The sequence below is a fragment of the Durio zibethinus genome, chromosome 12 (assembly GCF_047325235.1).
Source record: "Durio zibethinus cultivar Kanyao isolate XHJ-2024 chromosome 12, ASM4732523v1, whole genome shotgun sequence".
NCBI classification, from domain to species: Eukaryota; Viridiplantae; Streptophyta; class Magnoliopsida; order Malvales; family Malvaceae; genus Durio; species Durio zibethinus.
Window position 1 is genome coordinate 3,052,142 of NC_143173.1, and position 22,714 is coordinate 3,074,855.

General features: G+C 27.6%; 1 protein-coding gene across 5 annotated transcripts; it reads left to right on the top strand.

Annotated features, from left to right (window-relative positions):
- Window positions 1–14,624: 14,624 nt before the first annotated feature.
- On the top strand, window positions 14,625–22,714 carry LOC111296576 (protein RRP6-like 2). Of its 5 annotated transcripts, none has more exons than XM_089769068.1 (15): window positions 14,625–15,524; window positions 16,387–16,542; window positions 16,782–16,940; window positions 17,010–17,093; window positions 17,595–17,674; window positions 17,796–17,846; window positions 18,453–18,561; window positions 19,045–19,127; window positions 19,232–19,277; window positions 19,472–19,559; window positions 19,665–19,834; window positions 20,319–20,654; window positions 20,736–20,837; window positions 21,378–22,029; window positions 22,578–22,714. In XM_089769068.1, the coding sequence occupies exons 1-14, from the start codon at window positions 14,790–14,792 to the stop codon at window positions 22,023–22,025; spliced, it is 2,847 nt and encodes a 948-aa protein (XP_089625194.1). In that variant the 5' UTR covers window positions 14,625–14,789; the 3' UTR covers window positions 22,026–22,029; window positions 22,578–22,714. The 5 variants fall into 5 exon arrangements, with proteins under 5 accessions (XP_089625194.1, XP_089625193.1, XP_089625192.1 ...); XM_089769067.1 differs by having other exon boundaries at window positions 22,473–22,589; XM_089769066.1 differs by lacking the exon at window positions 22,578–22,714 and adding an exon at window positions 22,427–22,544.

A 22,714-nucleotide genomic window follows, 5' to 3' on the forward strand; every position in this document is an offset into this window, starting at 1 on the left:
ATGTCAAAACTTAAGAAAGACAAGGGAATTGCAAATATCAAAATTTGTATCCTAAATTTTATAGATGACTTATTCTAAAGATTATTGTATGAATAATTGATCAATTGAATTACATTTCGAGTTCAATTCATTTTGTAAAAAATTAATTTTTTTCGTTCAAAACGTAAAGGCACACAAGAAATAATTTTACATTTTAGAAATGTTAGCATCTACACAACAAATAAAATTAAGAAATTGCTTATCTTTATTGTTAAATCTAAATTAAAAATTCTATGTATTTGGAATTTTTATTAAAAAAATTATATTGAACAAAATTAGTAAAAACTCTTGAAAAGAAATAGAATGTTTAGACCTCCAAATTATAGGTGATAAAATAATTTATATTTAATAAATTTCGACGTAGCCCAATTCAATAAAGATGAGATTTAAAAAAAAAAAATTTAGGTTAAATAGAAAGGATGCCAATTAAAAAAAAAAAAGTTGGATATGAGGTAGGTTTAGGGTGTTATTTTTCAACCCATTTCAAAATATTATAAAAATATAAATTATTTATTTATTTTATATTATATATATAATATTAATGAAATTATTAAATTTTTATAAATTTTTTATTAAAATTTTTTATTTTTTATAAATATTTATTTCAAATTAATATAAATATTCTTAATTAAAATTATTTTTTAATTCATTTTTTTGTTAGTTTTATTCTTAATTATAAATATTTATTTCAAATTAATATTAAAAATAATAATTCAATATCAAATATACACGAAATCAAACGTAATTATTAATAAATTAAATCAGAGTTTGTTGTCTTTCCTAAGCAAGATGCGCTTACACGTTATCCCACGCGCCTCGAGAGACGCTGAGACCCAACCACCGTACTAGTCAAAAAGAATAAAAATTTATTTATTGGATGTTATTTTATTTCTTTTCCTTGGAGAGTGAAATTGTCACAGTGAAGCCACGTAGAGGGTTGGTGGTTGAGAGTTGTCGGGGTACCGCTGGTGGTCCACTCTTTTACAATATGGTCGGGGAAGATTACGTTTACTAATAAAAAAATTAATAATATAAAATTCCAAAAATACCCATTTATTTGAACAAATTCGATGAAGCCAACCATGGATTTGTTGAGTGAGTAGGTAGAGTGGGTCCAGTGAATGAAATTTATACGTGCTGGATGATGGCATCCACGAACAATTTTGGATGTAACTTTAGAATAAATTTATGAATTTATTTTCAAATTAGATTTTAATACTAAAAAACAAAATTAAAAAAATGCCTCTAAATTATGAATTGACTTTTGAATCATATAAAATGAAAGCAAAATATAATATAATAAATTTGATGTTGAAATTTATTATATGTAATTTATTATTTTTTAATTGTAAATTTCTTTTAATTATAACTTTGTTTATTAAAAAATCCAAGAGACGATGTGCTTATATATTTTAATAATTTTTTTAGATTTGTATGAATAGAAGTAAAAATAGCACTCCTCAAGGAATTGGTATAAAAAAATTCAGAATATTCCATTTCGAGAGTTGAGTTGCTCACGTTGTGGAAATCGATTGTAGTAAAATATTTTGCTTTGTTTTGTCAGCTTTTTGTGATTTATGGTTCATGAGCAAGTAATGCGTCCTTGCTCCCAACATTTTCCTGGTATTTCGCCCCATTTGAGTAGGGTTTTTTTTTTTATCTTTTAATAATTTAAGATTTTAAATTAGAGTTTATATATTTTTAAAGTTTTTAGTCTATTTTTAAATTCTTATTTTCCTATTTATCTTATAAAAAAAATATTATATATATAAATTTTTTAAAATTTATAATTTTTAAGCATTAATTTTAATAATATATTAACCGATTTAAGAATTAATCAATAATTAAAGTTTATATTTGATACATTATAATTATAAAATTTTTATTATATTATAATATTAGTGAATTGAATAATATCAATTTATTAATGAAAATTTTTTTAAATTAAAATTTTATGTATTTATCTTAAGAACAAGTAAATTTTTTTTAAAGATAAACATACAAAATCTTATTTTTTAAAAATATTTTATTAATAAATTAATATTATCTGATTCACTGACAATATATAAAATTTATATACTCATAGTACATCTAACGTAAACTTCTTAAATTATTTATATTTAAAACATCAAATCTTAGTTCGAAACCAAAACCTAATCAAAGAGTGGAAGATAAAATAAACTTTTGCTATATAAAAAAAAATCAAACTCAAAATTTTTCATTAGTGTGCTTGGTTGAAAAAATGAAATAGTTTAAAGAAAATGTAATTTTTTTTCTGTCCATTACTTGATAAAGTTAAAAATGAAAAAAAATTAAAATTTATATAATTTTGCCATTATAATCTCTTTTAAATTAAGATAAAAAGAAAATTCTAAAAATGATAAACAATCTTATAAATATACAATAATTATTTACACCTTTTTTATTTTTTCTCTTATTTTCTTTCAATTTGGAATGATATGTATTTATAAATAAATTTAGAAAATGATAATTTTTCTTATTTTCTTTCCTTTCATTTTTTTTTCTACAGAGCCTACTCAAAATATGTATTTTCCATTTTTCCACCATTCCATATCCATCCTTTCGTTTTTCCTCAACGAAGCATATCCTAAGGTTTTGTTTGATTAGAATGATGAAGAGAGATAAGGATGAAAATTTTATTAATTTAATAATTAAGTTATAAAATAAAAAAATTATTATAAATTTTAATTATTAAATTAACAAATATTTTATCTTCACATTTTTTCGTTATTTTTACAAAATAAAATCTAAAAATTCAGCACTTTACCAAACAAATCACACGACTTTTGCCTTTCTTATTTAATGTTGTTTGTCAATTAAATGAAAACAATATATAAAAAAGAAAGGCATTAATCTATGAAAATTTTCTTAGATAATAAGAGAAATTATTTGATACATTAATAGAATTTTTAAATCTTAAATAAGATTAGTAGGATAATACATATCATTTAAGATATATTAAAAAAATAAAAAACAACATTAATTTTGTGAAATTAAAAAATTCATAACAAATTTTAAATAATAATAAAATGACTATAAAATTGCATCAATTTAAAAATAAGTTATAGATTTATCCATTATTTTAAATATAATGATAAATTTGATCCTTACCGTTTCAATTAATATTATAATTTAAAAATTTTAATTTGGATATTGTTAAAATAAAAAAAGCTACCTCTAAAAAAATGAAAAAAAATGTGAAAGTGAAAAATAAGTAACTAGTACACGTGCGCGCGCGTGGACTCGGGGTTGGTGGGCGTCGGTAAAGAAGTCGCAAATCAAATGGGAGGCAAAAAAGGCGTAAGATTTAATGGGAAAGTGCGGTGGATGGGTTGTGGAACGTACTTTCTGCCGGTGTCGGTTTCAACGCGGATCTTGCCTTACAACTGGCACCTCCAAAAAGCAAAAAAACGTTTCTACTGCAAAAGTCTCACGCTCTTTCTACGACTCGTGCGAACCAATCTCTTTTCAGAAGTAGAAGGTCAAGCACTACTGCAATAAGCAAGTTGCCCTAGCTCATAAATAATTGTAGGTGTGGTAATTTATGTTATTGTATTGTGTAAAATATTATATTTATATTATAATTTATATAAAAATTATATGTTATAATTTATATAGATATAAAAATATAAAAAGTAATTTTTTAATTTTATTAAATTTATTTATAATTTTTTAAATTTTAAATCATATTATTTTTATATTTTTTATTCATATCATTTTTATATCATGTTATGTCATATTTTAAATTATTAGATCTATTGATACTTTATATTTTTTCGTCATATAACTGAAAAAGAAAAAAGAAAAATGAAATTTGCTAATCTTTAAATACATTTTTAATATGTATATCATACATGCACATGCATGGTACAAATGATTTATGTTGCAAAATCGAAAATTGTCTTAGTACATCCAAGAGGCTTAATTTTTAATTTATACTAGTTTTTTGTCCGTATAATACATGAATTATTATATATATAATTATACATATAAATAATATACTAAATAAAAAATATAAATTTTATAAATTCATATATCCAAGTGATATCTAAGTAAATAAAATTTTTAAAATAATCAATGAACAATATTGTTAAAAAAAAGAAAGTGAATGTATCTTGTAAAAAAAATTGGATTACCTCATGATTGCTTTATTAATTTTGTATTATTAATATTTATTTCAATTTAAGATAAGTTATTTATTCTTTTTAAAAAATAAACTTATATGTTAGATTTATAATAATATCTTACTTCCATATAATTATTAATCCAAATGGATATATAAATGAAAATTTATTTCCAAACAATTTTCAAAGGATATAGTTTAATTATTTAAAAACTATATATATAAATATTAAAATTTTCATTGATTCCATTTCCATTACTTGTCTTTATTATGGAGTGGTTGACAAAACATTATATGAATAATTACTACTAATTTAAATATTTTCAGTATAATTAGTTTTAATTTTGTTAATAGTCCACCTTTATTTTTGTAACTAATTTGAATAAAAATTATTTTTATTATTTATCTTAAATTACTCTCAGCTAAAATTCATATAAAAGATAATACAACTTTATTTGATATCATTAATAGCAATTTTTTTTTTATAATAGCAAAATTTTTTGTTGTAAACCCAGATTTGTATATTATAAAAATAATGTCAAAAATAATTTATGCCATGAATAATTGATTTTGGTTTTTAATATCTTTTTCAGTTACTATTTAATAATGTCAATTTAGATAATCAAAAACTTCATCACATAATGTTTTTAAATATAGTAATAAATACAATAGTTAATAAAAAATATAAATATAAAATCTTCTTTTTCTCTTTTTTGTTTGATTGCACAAAAATAGGTAGAAGATACTTATATATAAATGATACACACTTAAAAAATGACAAAAAAGAAGAAAAAAAAAAAAAGAAAGATTAGGCATAGATTTATGCCTTTTTTTTATAGAGAAATTTATGAATAAATTTATGAATTAAATTTATGAAATTTAATCTTATTGAATTAAAGACATTATATAAAAGTATTTTACATTGAAATAGCATTTTATCTATAATAATGCTCTTTGACTTAATTAAAAGAATTACAAAAAATAAAATATTAAACATCCAATTAAATATGCATATGTATATATTTTCAATTTTAAAAAAAAGAAAGAAAAAACTACCCACTTTTAAAAAATATACATTTTTTTAAAGTATTATTCTCTTTCAAAATACAAGTTTTCTTATATATGGAAAATAATAGATATTATTTATAAACATTTATTCATACAAAATATTAAGAAAAGAAGATAATAAAGTTTAAAAATAAAATCATTTACAATACTACTAATATAAAGACATTAATAATAAAACAAACTTACTAAGTACTAAAATAAGTTAATAAAAAAATAAGACACACCAATGGACTTGCAAAAAAATTGTATGGTTTCAAAAAATAATATAAATAATCTAATAACTTAATAAATCAAAATAATGTAAAAACTAATAATAAAAAGAATAAATAAAACGTAAAATATATAAAACCAAGGAAGTATACTATATAATATACTACAAACCGATAAATTAAAGTAGCACAAAGATTAAATTTTGTTAAAAAAAGAACATAAAAGAAAATTGTTTTAAAACCTATTGATTATTTCATAAAAAAATAAAAAATGAAAAGTTAGCCGGTAAAATTTAAAATTCATGTTTACGTTCACTTTAATAAGGGTATTTATAGGCAACATAAACTATTTATAAGAAAGAAAAATTCTTATGATTATGGGTGAAAAATTAAAATTTTAAAATTTGATTAATTTAATTATTTCCATAGCTAGAAAATCAAATAAATGTTAACCTTCATTGTTGGATTTTTTTTCAAAAAAAATTACATATTACCATAATATATATATATACATACTTTAAATTTTCTTAATTTGTAACCAATTGGAAATTATAGTCTAAAAGAATTTTTTTATATAATTAATTTGATTGATAGTGATTTAATGTATTTAATAGTAATTTACTTATTGAAAGCAAGAATATTAATTATTTATAAGTGAATAATTGTAATTAATTTTTTCAAAAAATTATTTGTTAAATTGAGAATGTATATTTATTAAATGCAAAACATATGGGGATTGTCTAAAATTATCCACATGTCAAAAGAATAAACATTCCACATTAGACTTATTCCTCTTTTATCGAAAGCTTTGATTTTTATATATTTATATAAGATAAAATGTAAGATTTACTTAGAAATAAAAAGTAAGTCAATTGAAAATTTTAAAAAATATATATAATTAATACATAGATACATTTTAAAAATTTTAAAAAACATATATTTTCCAAAAAAATCAAGTTAAATCTCTCATTTCCAAAATTTTTTTAAAAAATCATCCCATAGATTATTTGAATTTATATATTAATTTTTGTTAGGATAATTTAATATTTTCCAACAATGTTAAGTACTGTTAAAATTTATTTTTTTAGTAGTATTCCAAATAAATTTAAAAAAGAGAAAAGTATTAAATTTTAAACTTTAAACATTAATTTCACAAGAACTTACACTAGCTTGGTGATTTTCTTTTTGCTATGCAAAACTTTTGCTCTCTCCTAACAATATATAACTAAATGGACTTTTTTAGCTTTTTTCTTATCCACAAATGACAAATCTTGTCATGTTTATGCATGATTTGGTGATTGAATGGCTGTCATTGTTCAAAACCAAAAATTACAAATCTTTTCTTGGGTATTAAATCAAGGTGCCAAATATTGCACTTAGAAAGTCAAGAAAACAAGATTAATTGACCATAATTTTTTAAATTGTTTTAGGTTTTAAAACACAAATAATCCTTGATCTTTTAATTTTAACTCTGTTAAAGTTACAAGGTCACATCATTTTTTAAAAATCTTCATTGGAACTTAAACAATAAGAGTAAAATAAGATATTCATAAAAATTGATCTTAATCATCAATTTGTTACAATAATTCATGAGTTATATTAAAAAGTATAATTTTTTTTTTTATAAAAGAGATTGTAATATTTATGATAAAAAAATTTTTAAATATAAAAGTTTAAATTTTAAAAATAATTAAATTAATTAAATTAAATTAAATTTTTGATTAAAAATATAAATTTAAAAGATCTGAGTTCTAAAGTAAGTTATGGTAAGTCTTAAAAAGATTCGTGTTCAATTTACCTTAAAAAACAACATGATTGACCTTAACAATCACTTAAACATTTAATTAAACATTTACTTAAAATTTCAATTCTTTATGCTAAAGTTGAAAAGTCATGCCATTGTTAAAAGCAGAATTGACCTTAAATCCGTATTACAATCAAAGAAAAGAAAAAGACACATTAGGTGAAACCCTTTTTTTTTTTTTTTTTTTTGAAGTAACACCTTCTTTTCTTAATCCCGTTGCCCTTGACCAATATTTAATCATTAACTAGAGACTACTGGCTTTGAACAAGCAAATATAAACTACTCCCATGTTACCCAAAAAAACTTGTTTCCCTCGTGGTGTAAGTAACCTGTAAGTATCAACAGATTTTAATTGAGTTGAAAAAGAAAATTTTTTTTATTTGATATTTTTTAGTATTAAGTAGTTATTTTAAACCTTAATTAATTCGAAATCAAATTAAATCAAATACCATAAAAGAAAAAAAATTTATATTTATTTTTTTTATTCACAAAATTTGAAATCAAAATTTTACTTAAAAAGAATATAATTTTTTAACCACTCAGACCAACCAACACGTATTTATTCTTCTTTTGATTATTTTAAATTTAAATTTATTGAAAAATTATAAAAAATTAAATTCTTTTTATAAATTTATTAAATTTAATATAAATAAATTTATTTGAATCAACCTAAAAATATATATATTAAGCTAAACCTAAAAACCTCTTACTATTATAAACAAACAAGTTTTGATTTAGCCATCAGTAAGCTACACAAGTAAGAAGACTAATTTAAAATGAAAAGGATATTCCAAATTTCCTAAGTTATTGGCAAGTTGGTTTAGACCAAGATTTTTCTTCAATTAAAAAAAAAAAAAAAAAAAAAAAAAAACTCACCTAAACCACCAACCCAAATTCCCAATATTGTTGAAGGCCATTTTGCGTGGCTGGCGAATCATCCCTAGTCGTCTGTCACCACTCACCACCAACCCCTGATTGTTACGTTTTCCTATCCATTTTCAGCAAAAAAATTAATGAAAAATCCCCCACCTTAATTTGACTTTTTGATGTTTAAACTAACGACTAAACCGTCCCTTTCTTTCATTATTTCTTTCTTTTTCAATGCCCAATGCAAGCTACGCTAGTGTCCAATTTGTGATTTGAAAGGTATAACAATTTTTGTGAAATTAAAACTCCTTTGAATTATTATTTGTTATTATAAAAATTAAATTCTAAATTCTAAATATGTAAGGTGTCACATTAAATATATTATATTAATAATTTGAATTAAATTTTATATTTAAATTTCTTTGTTTACATGTACCTAAGGAAATATATTGGGATATTTTGATACAAAAATATATAATCGATTTGTTAATGTAATTATGTGTAGGAGATTATTTATAATAGATATAATTTGAAATTTCAACATTTACCATTTTTGAATTATTTTGTAAAAATAGAAGCAAAAAGAAATTCGACTTCATTCAAAACCATCATTATAGAGATAATAATAGAAACTATAGACTCATTTGTTCTAAGTTTAAACAATTAACATTCAATTGTAGGTAGAAACTGTTCGAAAATTAACAGATACATATAGTACCCACACATAAAATAGTAAGTTTAAATTAATAATAAGAACATATAAATATATTTGTTTTAGCTTCATTCAAAATAACTTACTCTAAACCTAATTTACTAACAAATAAATTTTTACAATTATAAAATTTTTAAAATAAAAATAGTCACAAAAACTTATTACTCAAAACTTAATTCAAAATCCAATAACACCTTTTTAATAACCTAATGGAGGATAGGGCCATAAAAAGTCTCTTTGATCTCTACATTCAATCTCAAAAGTATTGCCTTTAGCAAAAGGTATTTTTAGGTAATTAAGGTTATGACTTAAAAAGCATTTAACTTCGATATGTATCTTTTTTTCAAGAGCATTTAAATGTTATGATATTGGGTGAACTATTGGAGTAGAACTTGAAAAAAAATACATAGCAAAGTTAATGCTTTTTAAGTTATAACCTTCATTACTCTAGGAATACCTTTTACCAAAGGCATTGCATTTTAGATTGCATACGAAGATCAAAGAGACTTTTATGGCCTATCTTCCATTAATGACTTCCTATTTACATTGCAATTTTCTTATGCAAACCCTAAACATATGGTGTAAGATACTGCATTTTGTGTTCATGCCATATGGCTTTGTAGAACCTAGTTGTTCTTAAAAAGTAAATTATGGACATTTCCAAGTACAAACGTCCGAAAACTATGAAGCACTATGTTTTCACAATTATATTATGCAACTTCACAAAATCATCTAACGTTAACTCTTTAAAGAAATGTATTATAACAAAAAATGTACCAAAACAAAAGTTCTTATCCCTAGTCTCTTTATGCAACCTTTATCAAGAGTTACTAATTGGCAACTTATTTATTACTAATTCAATATTTGTTATTAATTCAATATTCTTGGTTTTTACAAAAAAAATTATCTTGAAATATAAAAGTAACATGGATTACAACTAGATTGGTATTAATTTTATGAGAGAAGATCAATATAATGGCACTAGTAAGAAATAAGTTCACTCTAAATGAAAATCACATCACACCACCTTAGACTAAACTTTGTTTCATTCATATTTTAACTTTTTCTTCGTAGTCCTAAAAAAGTTTAATGTTGAACATATGATAAATTACACCAAAAATTTCACAGAAATGATTTCTTAAGGTGGACTTGGTGATGTATTCAAGGGCTGGGTTGTTGGACCCAAAGGTGATATAATTCATATGATGGCCATTAAAATGTCACATGATTTATTATAAGAAAGTAGGAAACAATGGCGGGTAAACCACCTCTAAACTAACTACCATTCAGCATTTAGTGTTAATATATTTCATTTGACAAGTATCTAATTAACAGGTAGAAAAATATTACCTATCAATTATCAGCCATCGTAATATCATCAAACTCATTGGATAAGCAGAGAACTAGATGATGTATTTAGTGTATGAGCACATGAAACATGGTTATGTGACCCAAAGATTGAAAGGTGACTTTTCCATCCTTACATCTTAAAAATTAGTTGATGTTAATTCTTTAAAGAATAACATTATTTAATAGTTAAATTTAGTATGTAGTATAACCTAAGAATAGTTGTAATTGAATGTATTCTTAATTAATAGATTGCATATATTCTTTATTAATAGGTCTTGATTGGACTTAAACTAAGCAAATAGTAATAAACTCAACTCAAGCAATGCAACATCTTCATGAACAAAGTCTAATCTTTCAAGATTTTAAAACAGCAAACATTTTGCTAGATAAGGTTAGTTTTAGATAGGATAATTAAAAAGCTCACCTTTTGGGTATTTTATGAGTCTAGTACATTAAAAATAAGTGTTTTCATGCACAAAATGACAATCAAAAGTTGAGCGACTTTGGCATAGTGACAAAATAGAATGAAACAAAACATGCAGGATCTCACACATATATAGATTTGATAGCAGTTAAAAGAGGTAAGATAACAAAAATCATGTAAATTTGCATTGTTTATTAATTTATCAGCATGTGTACATGCATATATTGATATGTATTGATATTTTTCTTCATTTTTTGACCCCAGAGTTATAGGATATAATGTTTAGTCTGTTGTCGTTGTTGTTGTATATGTATACATGGCACTTATTGGTACCTTTCTTCATTTTCTTCATTGATTGATACATTTTAATTTAACTATCAATAATATTGTAAATTTATGGAGTATGCAAGCCATTTCAATGTTAGGGTACCAAAATAAAGTGCCTGATCCAAAAAAAAGAAAAATCCGTAGCTAGTATATGAGATAAGGTTCAGAAGAATAGTTATAGGCAAAAAGCAAGCATAATCAAGAAAAAAGAGAGTCCAAAATCTATTTTTATCTTATGGCAAATAAATTTTAAAAAAGAGTATATCAATTTACAATTATAAAAAATTTTCTCTATAATATGCTATTTAGTCAATGTATGTAGTAAATTAACTATTACATGTGTTATAGATATACTATACATATAAATTAAATAATATTAAATAAATAGATAAAGTTGCATGCATCACACATACATTACTTGGGTCATAGGCTAGTTTAATATAAAGCAAAATATACTAATATACAAGCGTAAATTAGATTTTTTTTCTTATTGCTTTTAAAAATAGGTATTTTGTTTATAGAATTAGGATTTCTACATAAATAAATACCTACTAATACAATTAAATTTGTTTGGAAGGCTAGTGTTTTACAATTTTCATAATATTGCTAAATCAAATGATAAAAGAGGAAAATCTTTTTTATTTACTTCAAGTAACCTTCATAGGAATTTCAATTGACTCCATTCCAACCACATCAATAAACTTTTGGATACCATTCCAACTCAAGTTTAAAGAAAGAGGTATGTGATAAGGTAACAAGCTCGATTTGTAATAACAAAATTAAAACTCAAACTATAATAAAACAATTTACTATCGACTAAAGAATATGCAAGATATGATGAGATATAACCACTTCATAAAGAAAAGGTTTTTTCCTCAACATGATGTTGTAAGAAATACTATTGACTTTTATGGCATTGTCTTTTATTGATGAGTTCCTATTTTAAATTGCATTTTCTTCTAAAAGCCCCAAACATATGGCGTAGGAAACTGTATTTTGTGCCCGTGGCATATGTTATTGGAAAGGAAACGATGGACATTTCCAAGTATTAGATATATGAGAATTGTGAACCACTACAATTTCACAATTATATTATGCAATTTCACAAAATTATCTAATGTTAGTTTCTCTAAAAAAATGTATTATAATAAAGAAATGTACTATAATAAAGATTATTATCCTTAGTCTCTTTATGCGACCTATAGTAAGAGTTACTAATTGGCAACTTATCTGTTACTAATTCAATATTCTTGGTCCTTGAAAAAAGAAATAATCTTGAAATATGAAAGTAACATAGATTACGAGTAGATTGTTATTAGTCTTATGAGAGAAGATCAAGATAATGACATTGGTAAGAAATAAGTTCACACTAAGTGAATCACGTCACATGATCTTAAACTGAACTTTGTTTTATTCATATTTTAACCTTTTTCATAGTCTCCAAAGAATTCAATGTTGGACATTTGATATATTACACCAAAAACGTCACAAAAATGATTTCTAAATGTGGATTTGGTGAGGTATTTAAGGCTTCTATTGTTGGATCCTATGGTGATATAATTCATATGCTGGCCATTAAAAAGTCTTATAACTTATCACAAGAAAGCATGAAACAGTGGTAGGTAAAACACTTCCAAACTAAATAAAAAATGCTAGTTATACTAGTACTTCTCTTATAGCTTTGTAAAAACTTGGGATCAATCTAAACCACTAGTGAAAGTTGTTATCTTTTTTTTTTTTTTTTCATTTTTGATTGGAAAAAAATAAATAAAATAAAATAAAATAAGCCCTTGAATCTTAACTTGACATATCAATTATATTTAATTAATTGAAAAGAAAGTAGATTGATTTTTGAAAATAATTAAAGAGTTTAGATTTTTTATACTTGCTTGGATTTTAATATTAGAGTTTCAATATCTATATTTTTTAGATGCATTTGGACAAATTTATTTAGATTTAAAAAGAGAGAAGATATTTTTGAGAACTTTTAAATGTATTTCATATTTTTCTCTTTACACTTAAATTTTTTATTATAAAAATATCCCAAATAACATTACAGCTTTTGGCAATTTATCTTTTAACCCTTTTTATTTTTAGCTTTAGGAAATGCATATTTGGAAAGTTTATAGACGGTCTACAAATGCATATCCAAAAAGTTTTATTGTCTTCCAAATATGTATTTTCAAAAAGTAAAAAAAGCTTCGAAAATTAATATCCAAAAAGTACTTTCCATATATAAATTTTTTAGAAATGCAAATTTGGAAGATTTGTAAACTTCAATTTCTAAACCCTAAACATTATAACTAAACCTTAAACCATTTTGTTAAATGCAAAATTGTTAAATTGTTGAATTATTTTGAATGAATTAATTGAATACTTAATATTTTATCACAAACAAGAGATACATGGATGAATTACATGTATCCATTGTATGAAGAAAACATATATGCTTAACATGTACAAATATAATACCTTGTACAAATATAAAAAAAAAATGTTTAATATTTCAGCCACACATAAACTATGTACAAATATATATGCCATACATACAAAAACTTAAATCTACTAGTCCTCTTCCCTCTTGTTTCTTAAATAAACATGTTAAGGTGGAGATTGAGCTAGAGTGGAGGTTGAGCTGCCGGAATTGGTGTTGCTGTGGGTGAAAAGTGAATAAGCACTAGCAGTACTACTGCTGAAAGTGGTGTTGAAGATGGTGGTTGTATAAATGCTAGGGATGGGGAGTGAGGCAATGTTGGAGGTCAATGTTAAGGTGATATAGTTGGTCTAGATTAACTACTACTAGTTCCAGTTGATGACTTAGATGATATGGCATATGCTTTAATAACTATTTCCCTTAATACATTGACTTTTTAATCTAATCTATCAGACAAAGCATCATGGGTAACAGACAATGCTGTCAAGCTCGAGTAGAAAATATTAACAAGATAATTAATATCAAAAACAAATTTTAACTAATATTACATTAACAATAAATAATAAAATTAATACTTTCAGTATCACTTATAATTGACTAGTTGAGATTGAAATCTAAATCTACATTCTTGATTTTAAATATGTCAATATAAAATTAATATATACCAAGTATTATAATTTGATGAACACTTGTTCGTTGTCTAATATCGTCACTCTCTACGCTCAACAAATAGGACATACATTTCCTATCTCTTCTAACACTGATTCCAAAAGTTGTAGGCACCATCATACGTGTGTAGGATGAATCTCGATCGACACGAGATTGTTTGTAAGGGGTTGAAAGAATGGTTTGTAAAAAATCAAACTGTCATTGAATTTTCTTCGAATGCGATGGCTTACTTGCACTTCATTTACACAGAAAAAAAGAAAAAGTAGTGAGTTACCGAGTTAGAGGAAATGCATTTTTTGTTGCGAAAGATCAGTTCTTTTTCCAAGTGTTTACAGATAAGAGCGAGTTAATGACACTTAAAAATTCTGTCTAAAAATTCTTTAATTATTTTTATTTAAAAAATAAGATATTTAATTATTAAAATTAAAAAGTTACGACTTGATTTGAGGAAACTCTCAAATCACTTTCATAAAAAAAAATTCTGTTATTTCAAATATAAATAATTTAAATTAAAAAGTTGGAGATCAAATTCAGCATGTAAATATATAATTGATTTTCGTTCATTCATTTTTTCTCAGGGTCACGTTACCAACACCGAAAGCTACTACAGTCGTATAAGCGAGCCACCTATTTTTCGAAGTCACATTGAGAAAAGAGTTTCTTTTACTTTTCCTTGTCGTCTTCAATGGAATTAAAAAGCAAAAGCCAAGAACCTTTCTTAACCCAAAACCCTTAGAAAACCATGAATGACAACGACGATCGGATAGCAATGGAAGGGCAATGTCAGCCTTTAAAAAATCCCGAATCTCTTCAAACTTTAACTTCAGGTCATCTCTCTTCTTCGCTTTCCTCACTTTCTTCCTCTTCTCTAACCCTCCCGTCCAATCAAGACTTTCATTTCTTTAACAATTTCGACGATTTCAAGCTGCCCGTCGATCAAATCGCTAAAACATCGGATTCTTTGCTCGAATCCATCGGCTCATCGGCTAAAATCTGGGGCCACAACAAGGCGATCATTTTCCCTAACAACATTGAAAGTATAGCCCATGTTGAAGCTTATGATTGGCTTGCTAATACCAACGACGAAATCTTGGAAAGAGTCGACGTTTCTATGGACGAATATCAAAAGAGTCGAAAGAAAGAAGAGGAAACGATCGGGTCGGATCCTGACAATAGTGGGTTTCAGTTGGTTTACGGGAAGAAAAAGAAGAAAGTTAATGGTGGGTTAATGAGTGACTCGGTCGGTGACTCAGTGAGCGGGAAGGAAGGTGGGTCTTCCAGTTCTTCTACTGGAGTGAAGGTGAAGAAAGGGGCGTTGGCTGCGGGGACGACGGGTAAAGCTAAGGTGCCATTTCATATACCAACGATACGGAAGCCGCAGGAAGAGTATAGGATACTTGTGAATAATTCCAATCAGCCTTTTGAACATGTTTGGTTGCAGAGGAGTGAGGATGGGCAGCGTTTTGTTCATCCACTGGTTGGTTTTTTCTTGTTAATTCTATCTTTTCTAAAGTTTTTTTTTTTTGTTGGTATTAGTGAATTTTGTACGTCATAGTTGTTTTGTATATGCTTTCATAATATTTCTGTTTTTGTTTCGATAACTCATATAGGATATGTTTTAATAATATTTTTGTTTGTTTGGATAGCTTGACGTATATTTAGGAGTTTTGGTGCTTGTCAGCAGGATTAGAAAAGTTTGACACAAATGAAATGCTTTTATTGGCATTACTAGGGCATAGGTTTGATGCTTTTATTCGCTTTTGTGTGGTAATAGTTTTGTATGTTTGCTGGGGCATGAATTTCTGCACAAGAAGTAGCAAGAATGATTAAAATAGTTATTTGAACGTTTTCATAGCTCAGAAATGATACCGATGGAGACAAGAAAGATGAATAAGGAGAATATAATTGTCTTGTAAAGTTTTCCTGAGTTTAGGTACCTTGAATGGCTAAAAAAGAAAAAAGAATTTCAGTAAAAAGATCATTTACGTGTATTATTAATGATGTGCATTACTTTGTAGGAAGGCATTCTTTTAATCAAGGTCAGCTTTCTTAGTTCTTTATTGGTGCATACGTTGATGTTACTAATAGTAAGTAGAATATTGGAAGGTTACAATTGTTTTTGAGAATGTTATTATGTTCTTAAGATCTACCTTATTAACTATTTAGATATGGATGTGATAAAATTTTCAATTTTATTCTTTTTGTTATATCATAGTATCTCACACACATCAAACTGTTTTCAGGAATAGCTTCTAAATAGTTGGCTGTTTTATCACCTGTAAATTTGTGGTGCTTTCCAAAATAAGAGAAAAAAACACTCTTGTTACTCTTTTTTACAGGAGAGGCTCTCTGTTATGGATTTTGTGGATAAAGATGTAGCACATATTGAGCCTGTAAAACCCCCCTCAATTGAGTCTACCTCATTCAAGCTGGTGGAGGAAGTAAAAGATTTGAAGGAGTTAGCATCTAAATTACGCAGTGTGAACGAATTTGCGGTAAAAATCTGAGAAATTTTAATATGAATTTATATGATAATGCTTGTTCTGCTGTAAATGCATGGTCCATAAGATATAGAACGAAGTGTGTGCCTGGTCTGAAGAAAGGTGTATGTATCTCTAGGATCAGGGCTACCAGTTTGACTGGACTTTGTATGCCAAAAAAGGATTATTTTTCTTTATTCTCGTAAAAGTTGACACCTTTGCATTTATTTTAATTTCTGTTTAATTATTCTCAGGTTGATTTGGAGCATAACCAATATCGATCTTTTCAAGGTTTGACTTGCTTGATGCAAATTTCTACCAGAACTGAGGATTTTATTGTAGATACTTTGAAGCTTCGAATTCATGTTGGCCCATATCTTAGGGAAGCATTCAAGGATCCCACCAAGAAAAAGGTTGGTCTCTCTGAAAGCTGCAATTTTTTTTGGGCCTAATGCCTTGCTTGATATCTCTAATTCAAATAGGTTATGCATGGAGCAGACCGGGATATTGTGTGGCTTCAACGGGACTTTGGCATATATTTGTGCAGTCTCTTTGACACCGGACAGGTTTTACACTGTTAACCCACTACTTGTATGAACATGAGGTTTTAATTTGAGAATTCTTGGTTTTGTTGGAGTATTTAAGAATTTAAGTATTATGTGGCACCATGTTAACTTTTTTGTATGAAATTATTTGCTAGGGTTAATTAGCATGCGATATTAAATGAGGGGAAATTCGTATCTAAGACTATGCATGACAACTCTGTGCTTGTGGTTTAGATTATTGAACTAACTTGACCAGTTTTATGGATGATTATGAGGAGGCTAATCTCATTGGAACTCATTGAAGAAGTTGAAATATGTTATAGCTTTGGAAGTGTTTCCATGTACTGAAGATTTGTAGAGCCTAATTACCATATGCTAAGTGCTATTGTCTTGATTGGAAATGCTTCGACTTAGTTTTGAGTGCAATTAGAATATATATGAATTGATTGTTTTGAATTTGAATTTAAAATTTGTGTTGGATTTCTAGCAATATTTTGACTTATGCTTTTGCGTGGTTCTCAGGCCTCAAAGGTCTTGAAATTGGAAAGAAAAAGTTTGGAGTATCTTCTGCATCATTTTTGTGGAGTTACTGCCAACAAGGAGTAGGTCTTTAATTAAATTCATTTGATCTTCTTCGTCTTCTTCTTTATGCTTGCCACTTCTCTCCTCTTACTTCATCATCTGTTCTACCTTCCTTAAGGTTGATTAGTCTACTTTTTGCAGATACCAGAATGCAGATTGGAGATTGCGTCCTCTTCCTGATGAAATGCTCAGGTAACATTGCTTTTGGGACCTGTATCTTTTGTCTTCTCTGTTTAACCCTCATTTACCCTCTCTCTCTCTCTCTCTCTCTCTAATTAAACAATGTCTAATTGCTGCACTTTGCGTTGTTAATGATTGATTGCTATTGACCATTTTGTTGAGAAAGAGAGAAATTAAAGTAACTGCTTCACCTTTAAATTTGAAAGTCTAGTTTTAGGTAACAAACTTTTGTTCATTTTTAGGTTTGCCTATAAAGTTTTCTCTCTTGAACAATTTTATGCAAAGCGTGACATCTTTATTCTTTCTTGTGCTCAAAGTAGTGCTTGTAGTCAAGACTTAACCGATCAAACTTATTCTTTCTTTATTCTTTTGTGTGCTCAAACATATCAGAGAAACAATCAATCAGGAAGTTGTAAATAGTAGTTAGTTTCAACTTTTTCATCAATATTAATTTAAAACACTTGGCTTTTTATTTATGATTGTAGTTTTGATACTAAGATATTATTTTCTCTCTAAGCTTGTAGAAAATTTCAAGGATCTGTGATTGGAAATATTGAAGAGGAAACTATCGTTGTTTTATTTCAACTAATTGTTTCTTTCTATTATTTTTTATGACAGATATGCTAGAGAAGACACACACTATTTGCTGTACATTTATGATCTAATGAGAATTAAATTGTTATCAATGCCTAAGGAATCTGAACATTGTGATGCTCCTTTGATAGAGGTATGATGCTATAAATCATAATTCACAGCATTTTCTAGGTTGGCTCTGGCATATTTTATAATAGTACTGACCCTTCTAGAGAAAAAGAGGCTAAGAGATTTCAATAGTCTTATTTCCTAGTTTCATGTTACATTCATGTAAGACTTGTGTTCCTTTCCATATTCCTCTGGCTTCTGACATTCTATTTTGTTCAAGCATCAATACATAATCTACAGCTGAGTCTATGTATTGAAAATTTGTGTTGATCAAATGTGCCATATGAATGTAATCCGATTCTTTAGGATACCATGCTTTGATTTTCTTAAGAAAAATGATGAGTATATATGTTATTTATTGAATTTTTTTCAAAATTGGCCTTTCTCACTCTTTCGGTCTTCTCCTTTTAAAATAAATTTACATGGATGTATTAATTTGTGAACTTTGTTGCTTTCTGCTATTTATCGTTGACTGCTATCTTACTAGCAAAGGTTTTCTTGCTAGCAGGTCTACAAGCGAAGTTCTGATGTATGCATGCAACTGTATGAGAAAGAACTGCTGACGGAGAATTCATATCTCCATATATACGGGTTTGTTACTTGCTCAGGCTACATAGTGCATCTTTGCATGGATGTTTAAATGTCTTATGTAAACTTGATCTAACTAATGACCTTTATTCTGCTATGTGATATAGGTTGCAGGGGATTGGTTTCAATGCTGAGCAGCTAGCAATTGTTGCTGTAAGTTTTAGTTGTTTTCATTCATATCTACATGGCCCTTAGTTTTAAAATAACATATTGATTGGTTGGTAAACCACAAGAAATGTCCAATTTCAATTCAAATACATGTATTTAATGTGCAAAAGCCTTAGTAGCAAAAATAGATGAATGGTACCATTTCCTTGGCTTATATGTCTCACTTAAATGGTTTATAGGGGCTTTGTGAATGGCGAGACATTATTGGCCGTGCAGAGGATGAAAGTACTGGTTACGTGTTGCCAAACAAAACGCTTCTTGAAATCGGTAGGAATGTTTCAAGTTTTTATCAATTTCTGGCATATTTCTTGCTTTTTTTTCTACTACTTTTGGTATATTTACTCAAGTTCTTAGTTTTCTTACTGGTAAAAGCCAAGCAGATGCCTGTAACTGCTAGCAAACTGCGTCGATTGTTGAAATCTAAACACCCATATGTGGAGCAAAATCTTGGTGCAGTTGTTAGCATCATCAGGCATTCTATGCCAAATGCTGTTGCATTTGAAGCTGCTGCTCAACAACTGAGAATGGGTAATGTGCAAAATGTAAGACTCATTATACTGATTTGATAATCCTGAATCCTGTTGCATTGTTGATGTATTTTGATAATATGTTGTATTTTTGTTATTATCTCATTTGTCTTTCAGTCCTCAAATGGGTTGTCATCATTGTCTAGAAATAAAAGATAGCATTGTGAGTTGTAGTAGGCTGTTTTGTGTGACATAAATAACAAAGGCAGCCAAGTCAACTCATAATGGCCATCGTGCAATTATCTTTTAAAACTATTAAAGTGAAGAATCTGCCGATTAATGGGTTAATTTATATGAAATCTTTTATCAGATTGAATAGGCATTAGAAACTCTATGTTAGTTGCAAGAAAGGGTTGAAAGAATGATGATTTTATACCTTTCTATGTGCTGCTTCCTCATTAGTGTTTGTTTCGATGAACTTACAATCGGTTGAAAAAATGTTAAATTTTATAATTACTGTTTGTTGAGATGACTAAGATTTCTAGTTTCTACTCTGCAGGCATCAGAAGAACATGTAGCAGTTGCTGAGGGAGCTAAAGTCTTATCTTGCGAGACTCCTACAGACTTGAAAATTGCAAATGATAGAACAGAAATCATAGACGATGGCATGGGGGGACCTGATAGGATAACTGCCCAACCTGCTTCTCCACGACATAAACAGGAATCGATAAAGATTGGAAGCAATATTGCTGGACTTGACACAGACAAACAACAAAAAAGATTCCCTTTCAAGCCAGATGTGAATGGCATCTCAATGTCTGGGAGCGAAAGTCTTGCCATCTCAGAGCAGAGTGGAGAAGTGAATGCTTGCACAGTTTCACCTTCAGCAAAGATTGTAAGTTGTTAATGCTTTCATGGATTCATGGTAGTCTATTTTTTGATGACTAGCAGCTGGCTAAAATATCTGTTCCCATAGGCTACTGGAGCAACTGTTCAGGTTCTAAAGAAACCAAGCTGTGGCTTTGGGGCACTTCTAGGGAATGCTGCCACAAAGAAGAAATTTGATATTGATAAAAAGGTGAGCCAAGTTATTCAATATTCAGTTAAAATTTTTGTCCATTGCATATTTTTGAAAGGTTGATCTCTTTTGCTCTCTCTCTCTCTCTATATATATGCTGGCTTTTGATTTTTGTGACTGTGAAACTTGTGAAAAAGCTCAGTTGCAGTCCATGCACATAGTTTTCACAGTCACATAAGTAGGGATGGCAATGGGACGGGTTTATGCTCACCTCTACTTGACATTGGGTTATTATTTTGATACTCTATCAGATGTGATTCAACCCGACTCATATATGTAGAATTTGCATCCAACTCGATCTGGAATTAATTCAATGATTTTCATTTAGTTTAATGTTAAAAAATTTGCCCATTCGCACTGATCCCGATTTAAAAAAAAAAATCACTCTTATCAGATTGGTATGTGTCGGAATCTGTCGGATACAAGATGTTTTGTCATCTCTATTTACATTCTTGTATCATTGCAATTATTTATAGTTTTCATTCCTTTGTCAGTTTCTATGGGAATTAATTCCTTGCTAACTTGTTCGTTGTGATCCAGGGGAAGGAAGAGAGTAAGTTGGAGCAGAACAGATCTTCAGTGAATCTTCCATTTCACTCATTTTTGGGTACAGAGCTGGAATCAAAACCTGAAATGACAGAGCCAACTAGAGTGCTAGAAGAAGTTTCACAGCCTGAAGAACCTCCTGCTGTGGTAGCTACTGAGTCGACCTTCGAAAATATTATAATGTTGGAAGACAATTCAAACAAATATGAATCATTTGATGCGAGGGGTAGCTCAGAAATAACTGATATACCCAGCGAGGAGAGTTCCATGGCACCTTTCTCTGAAACAAATGAAGAAGATGAGACCATGTCCCTATCCGATTTATCCACAAGTTTCCAACAGTGCTTCCAGGCTATCAATCAAAACAGAAAAGCGGTTAAAGTCAAGAAATCAAAAGAACCGAGTGGTCTTATGGGAACAAAGCCATTTGATTATGAAGCAGCCAGGAAAGAGGTTGGATTTGGAGATGTTGTAGAGGAAGAATCAGGAAGCTTAGCGAAGTCTTCAGGTAAGAATAAAAGTTCAGCCAGTGGCCGACTGCAAATATACGATGGGGGTAACCAATTTCCTCGCGGTAGACGACGACAAACTTTTCCGTCGTCTGGGAATAGAACTGCAACCTTCTCCAATGATAAATCATAATCCTGTAAGACAAATCGCATTTAGCTGTTGAAAGAAAGAAGGAATCATAGAGATTATATATTTGCACCAAATATATACATAGAGAGAGAGAGAGAGAGAGAGAGAGATCATATATTATATTTAAAAATATATTTTAAAAGTTGGTTAATTAGACAGATTATTAATTTTAAAAATTAAAAATTAATAGAATTAATTGATTAAATCGATATATTTAATTGATTAATATCAAATTTGAATGAATTGAATAGATTATTTGATCCAATTTAATCAATCGAAATCGATTTATGCCAGTATTGTATCATTATTAGTTTTATGTTCAGTATAATATTTTTGCTCTTTTTATGTTTTTATTTTTATTTTCATGAATAAAAAAATTTTGACGAAAACTTTTAAAAGAACAGGAAAGAGCAAATGGGGGAATTGAAATTTCCTTGTATGCATTGCCAGCTTCACAACTTCTGTTCCAAGCAACTAGGCCCATAGAAGGTGGGTGCAGTCTTTAATGACGTGGCAGTACATGATAGGCTGAATGACGTGTTCTTGATCTCACAGCTGTTGCCTGTCAAAACAAATTCAAAACCGCAATTTAGTTTAAAAAAAAAATCATCTTCCATCTTTCTCGTTGTGGCTCTGGCACTCTGCGTTCATTTCTAGAAGAAACACAAGGAAACGCTTTGTTTGGAATTAAG

Excerpts from the sequence above, each read along its gene's own strand:
- LOC111296576 (XM_089769068.1), top strand. The coding sequence starts at position 14,790 with ATGAATGACAACGACGATCGGATAGCAATGGAAGGGCAATGTCAGCCT. Across the intron at positions 15,525-16,386 it reads AGCGTTTTGTTCATCCACTG|GAGAGGCTCTCTGTTATGGA; the intron begins GTTGGTTTTTTC and ends TCTTTTTTACAG. Across the intron at positions 18,562-19,044 it reads GTGATGCTCCTTTGATAGAG|GTCTACAAGCGAAGTTCTGA; the intron begins GTATGATGCTAT and ends TCTTGCTAGCAG.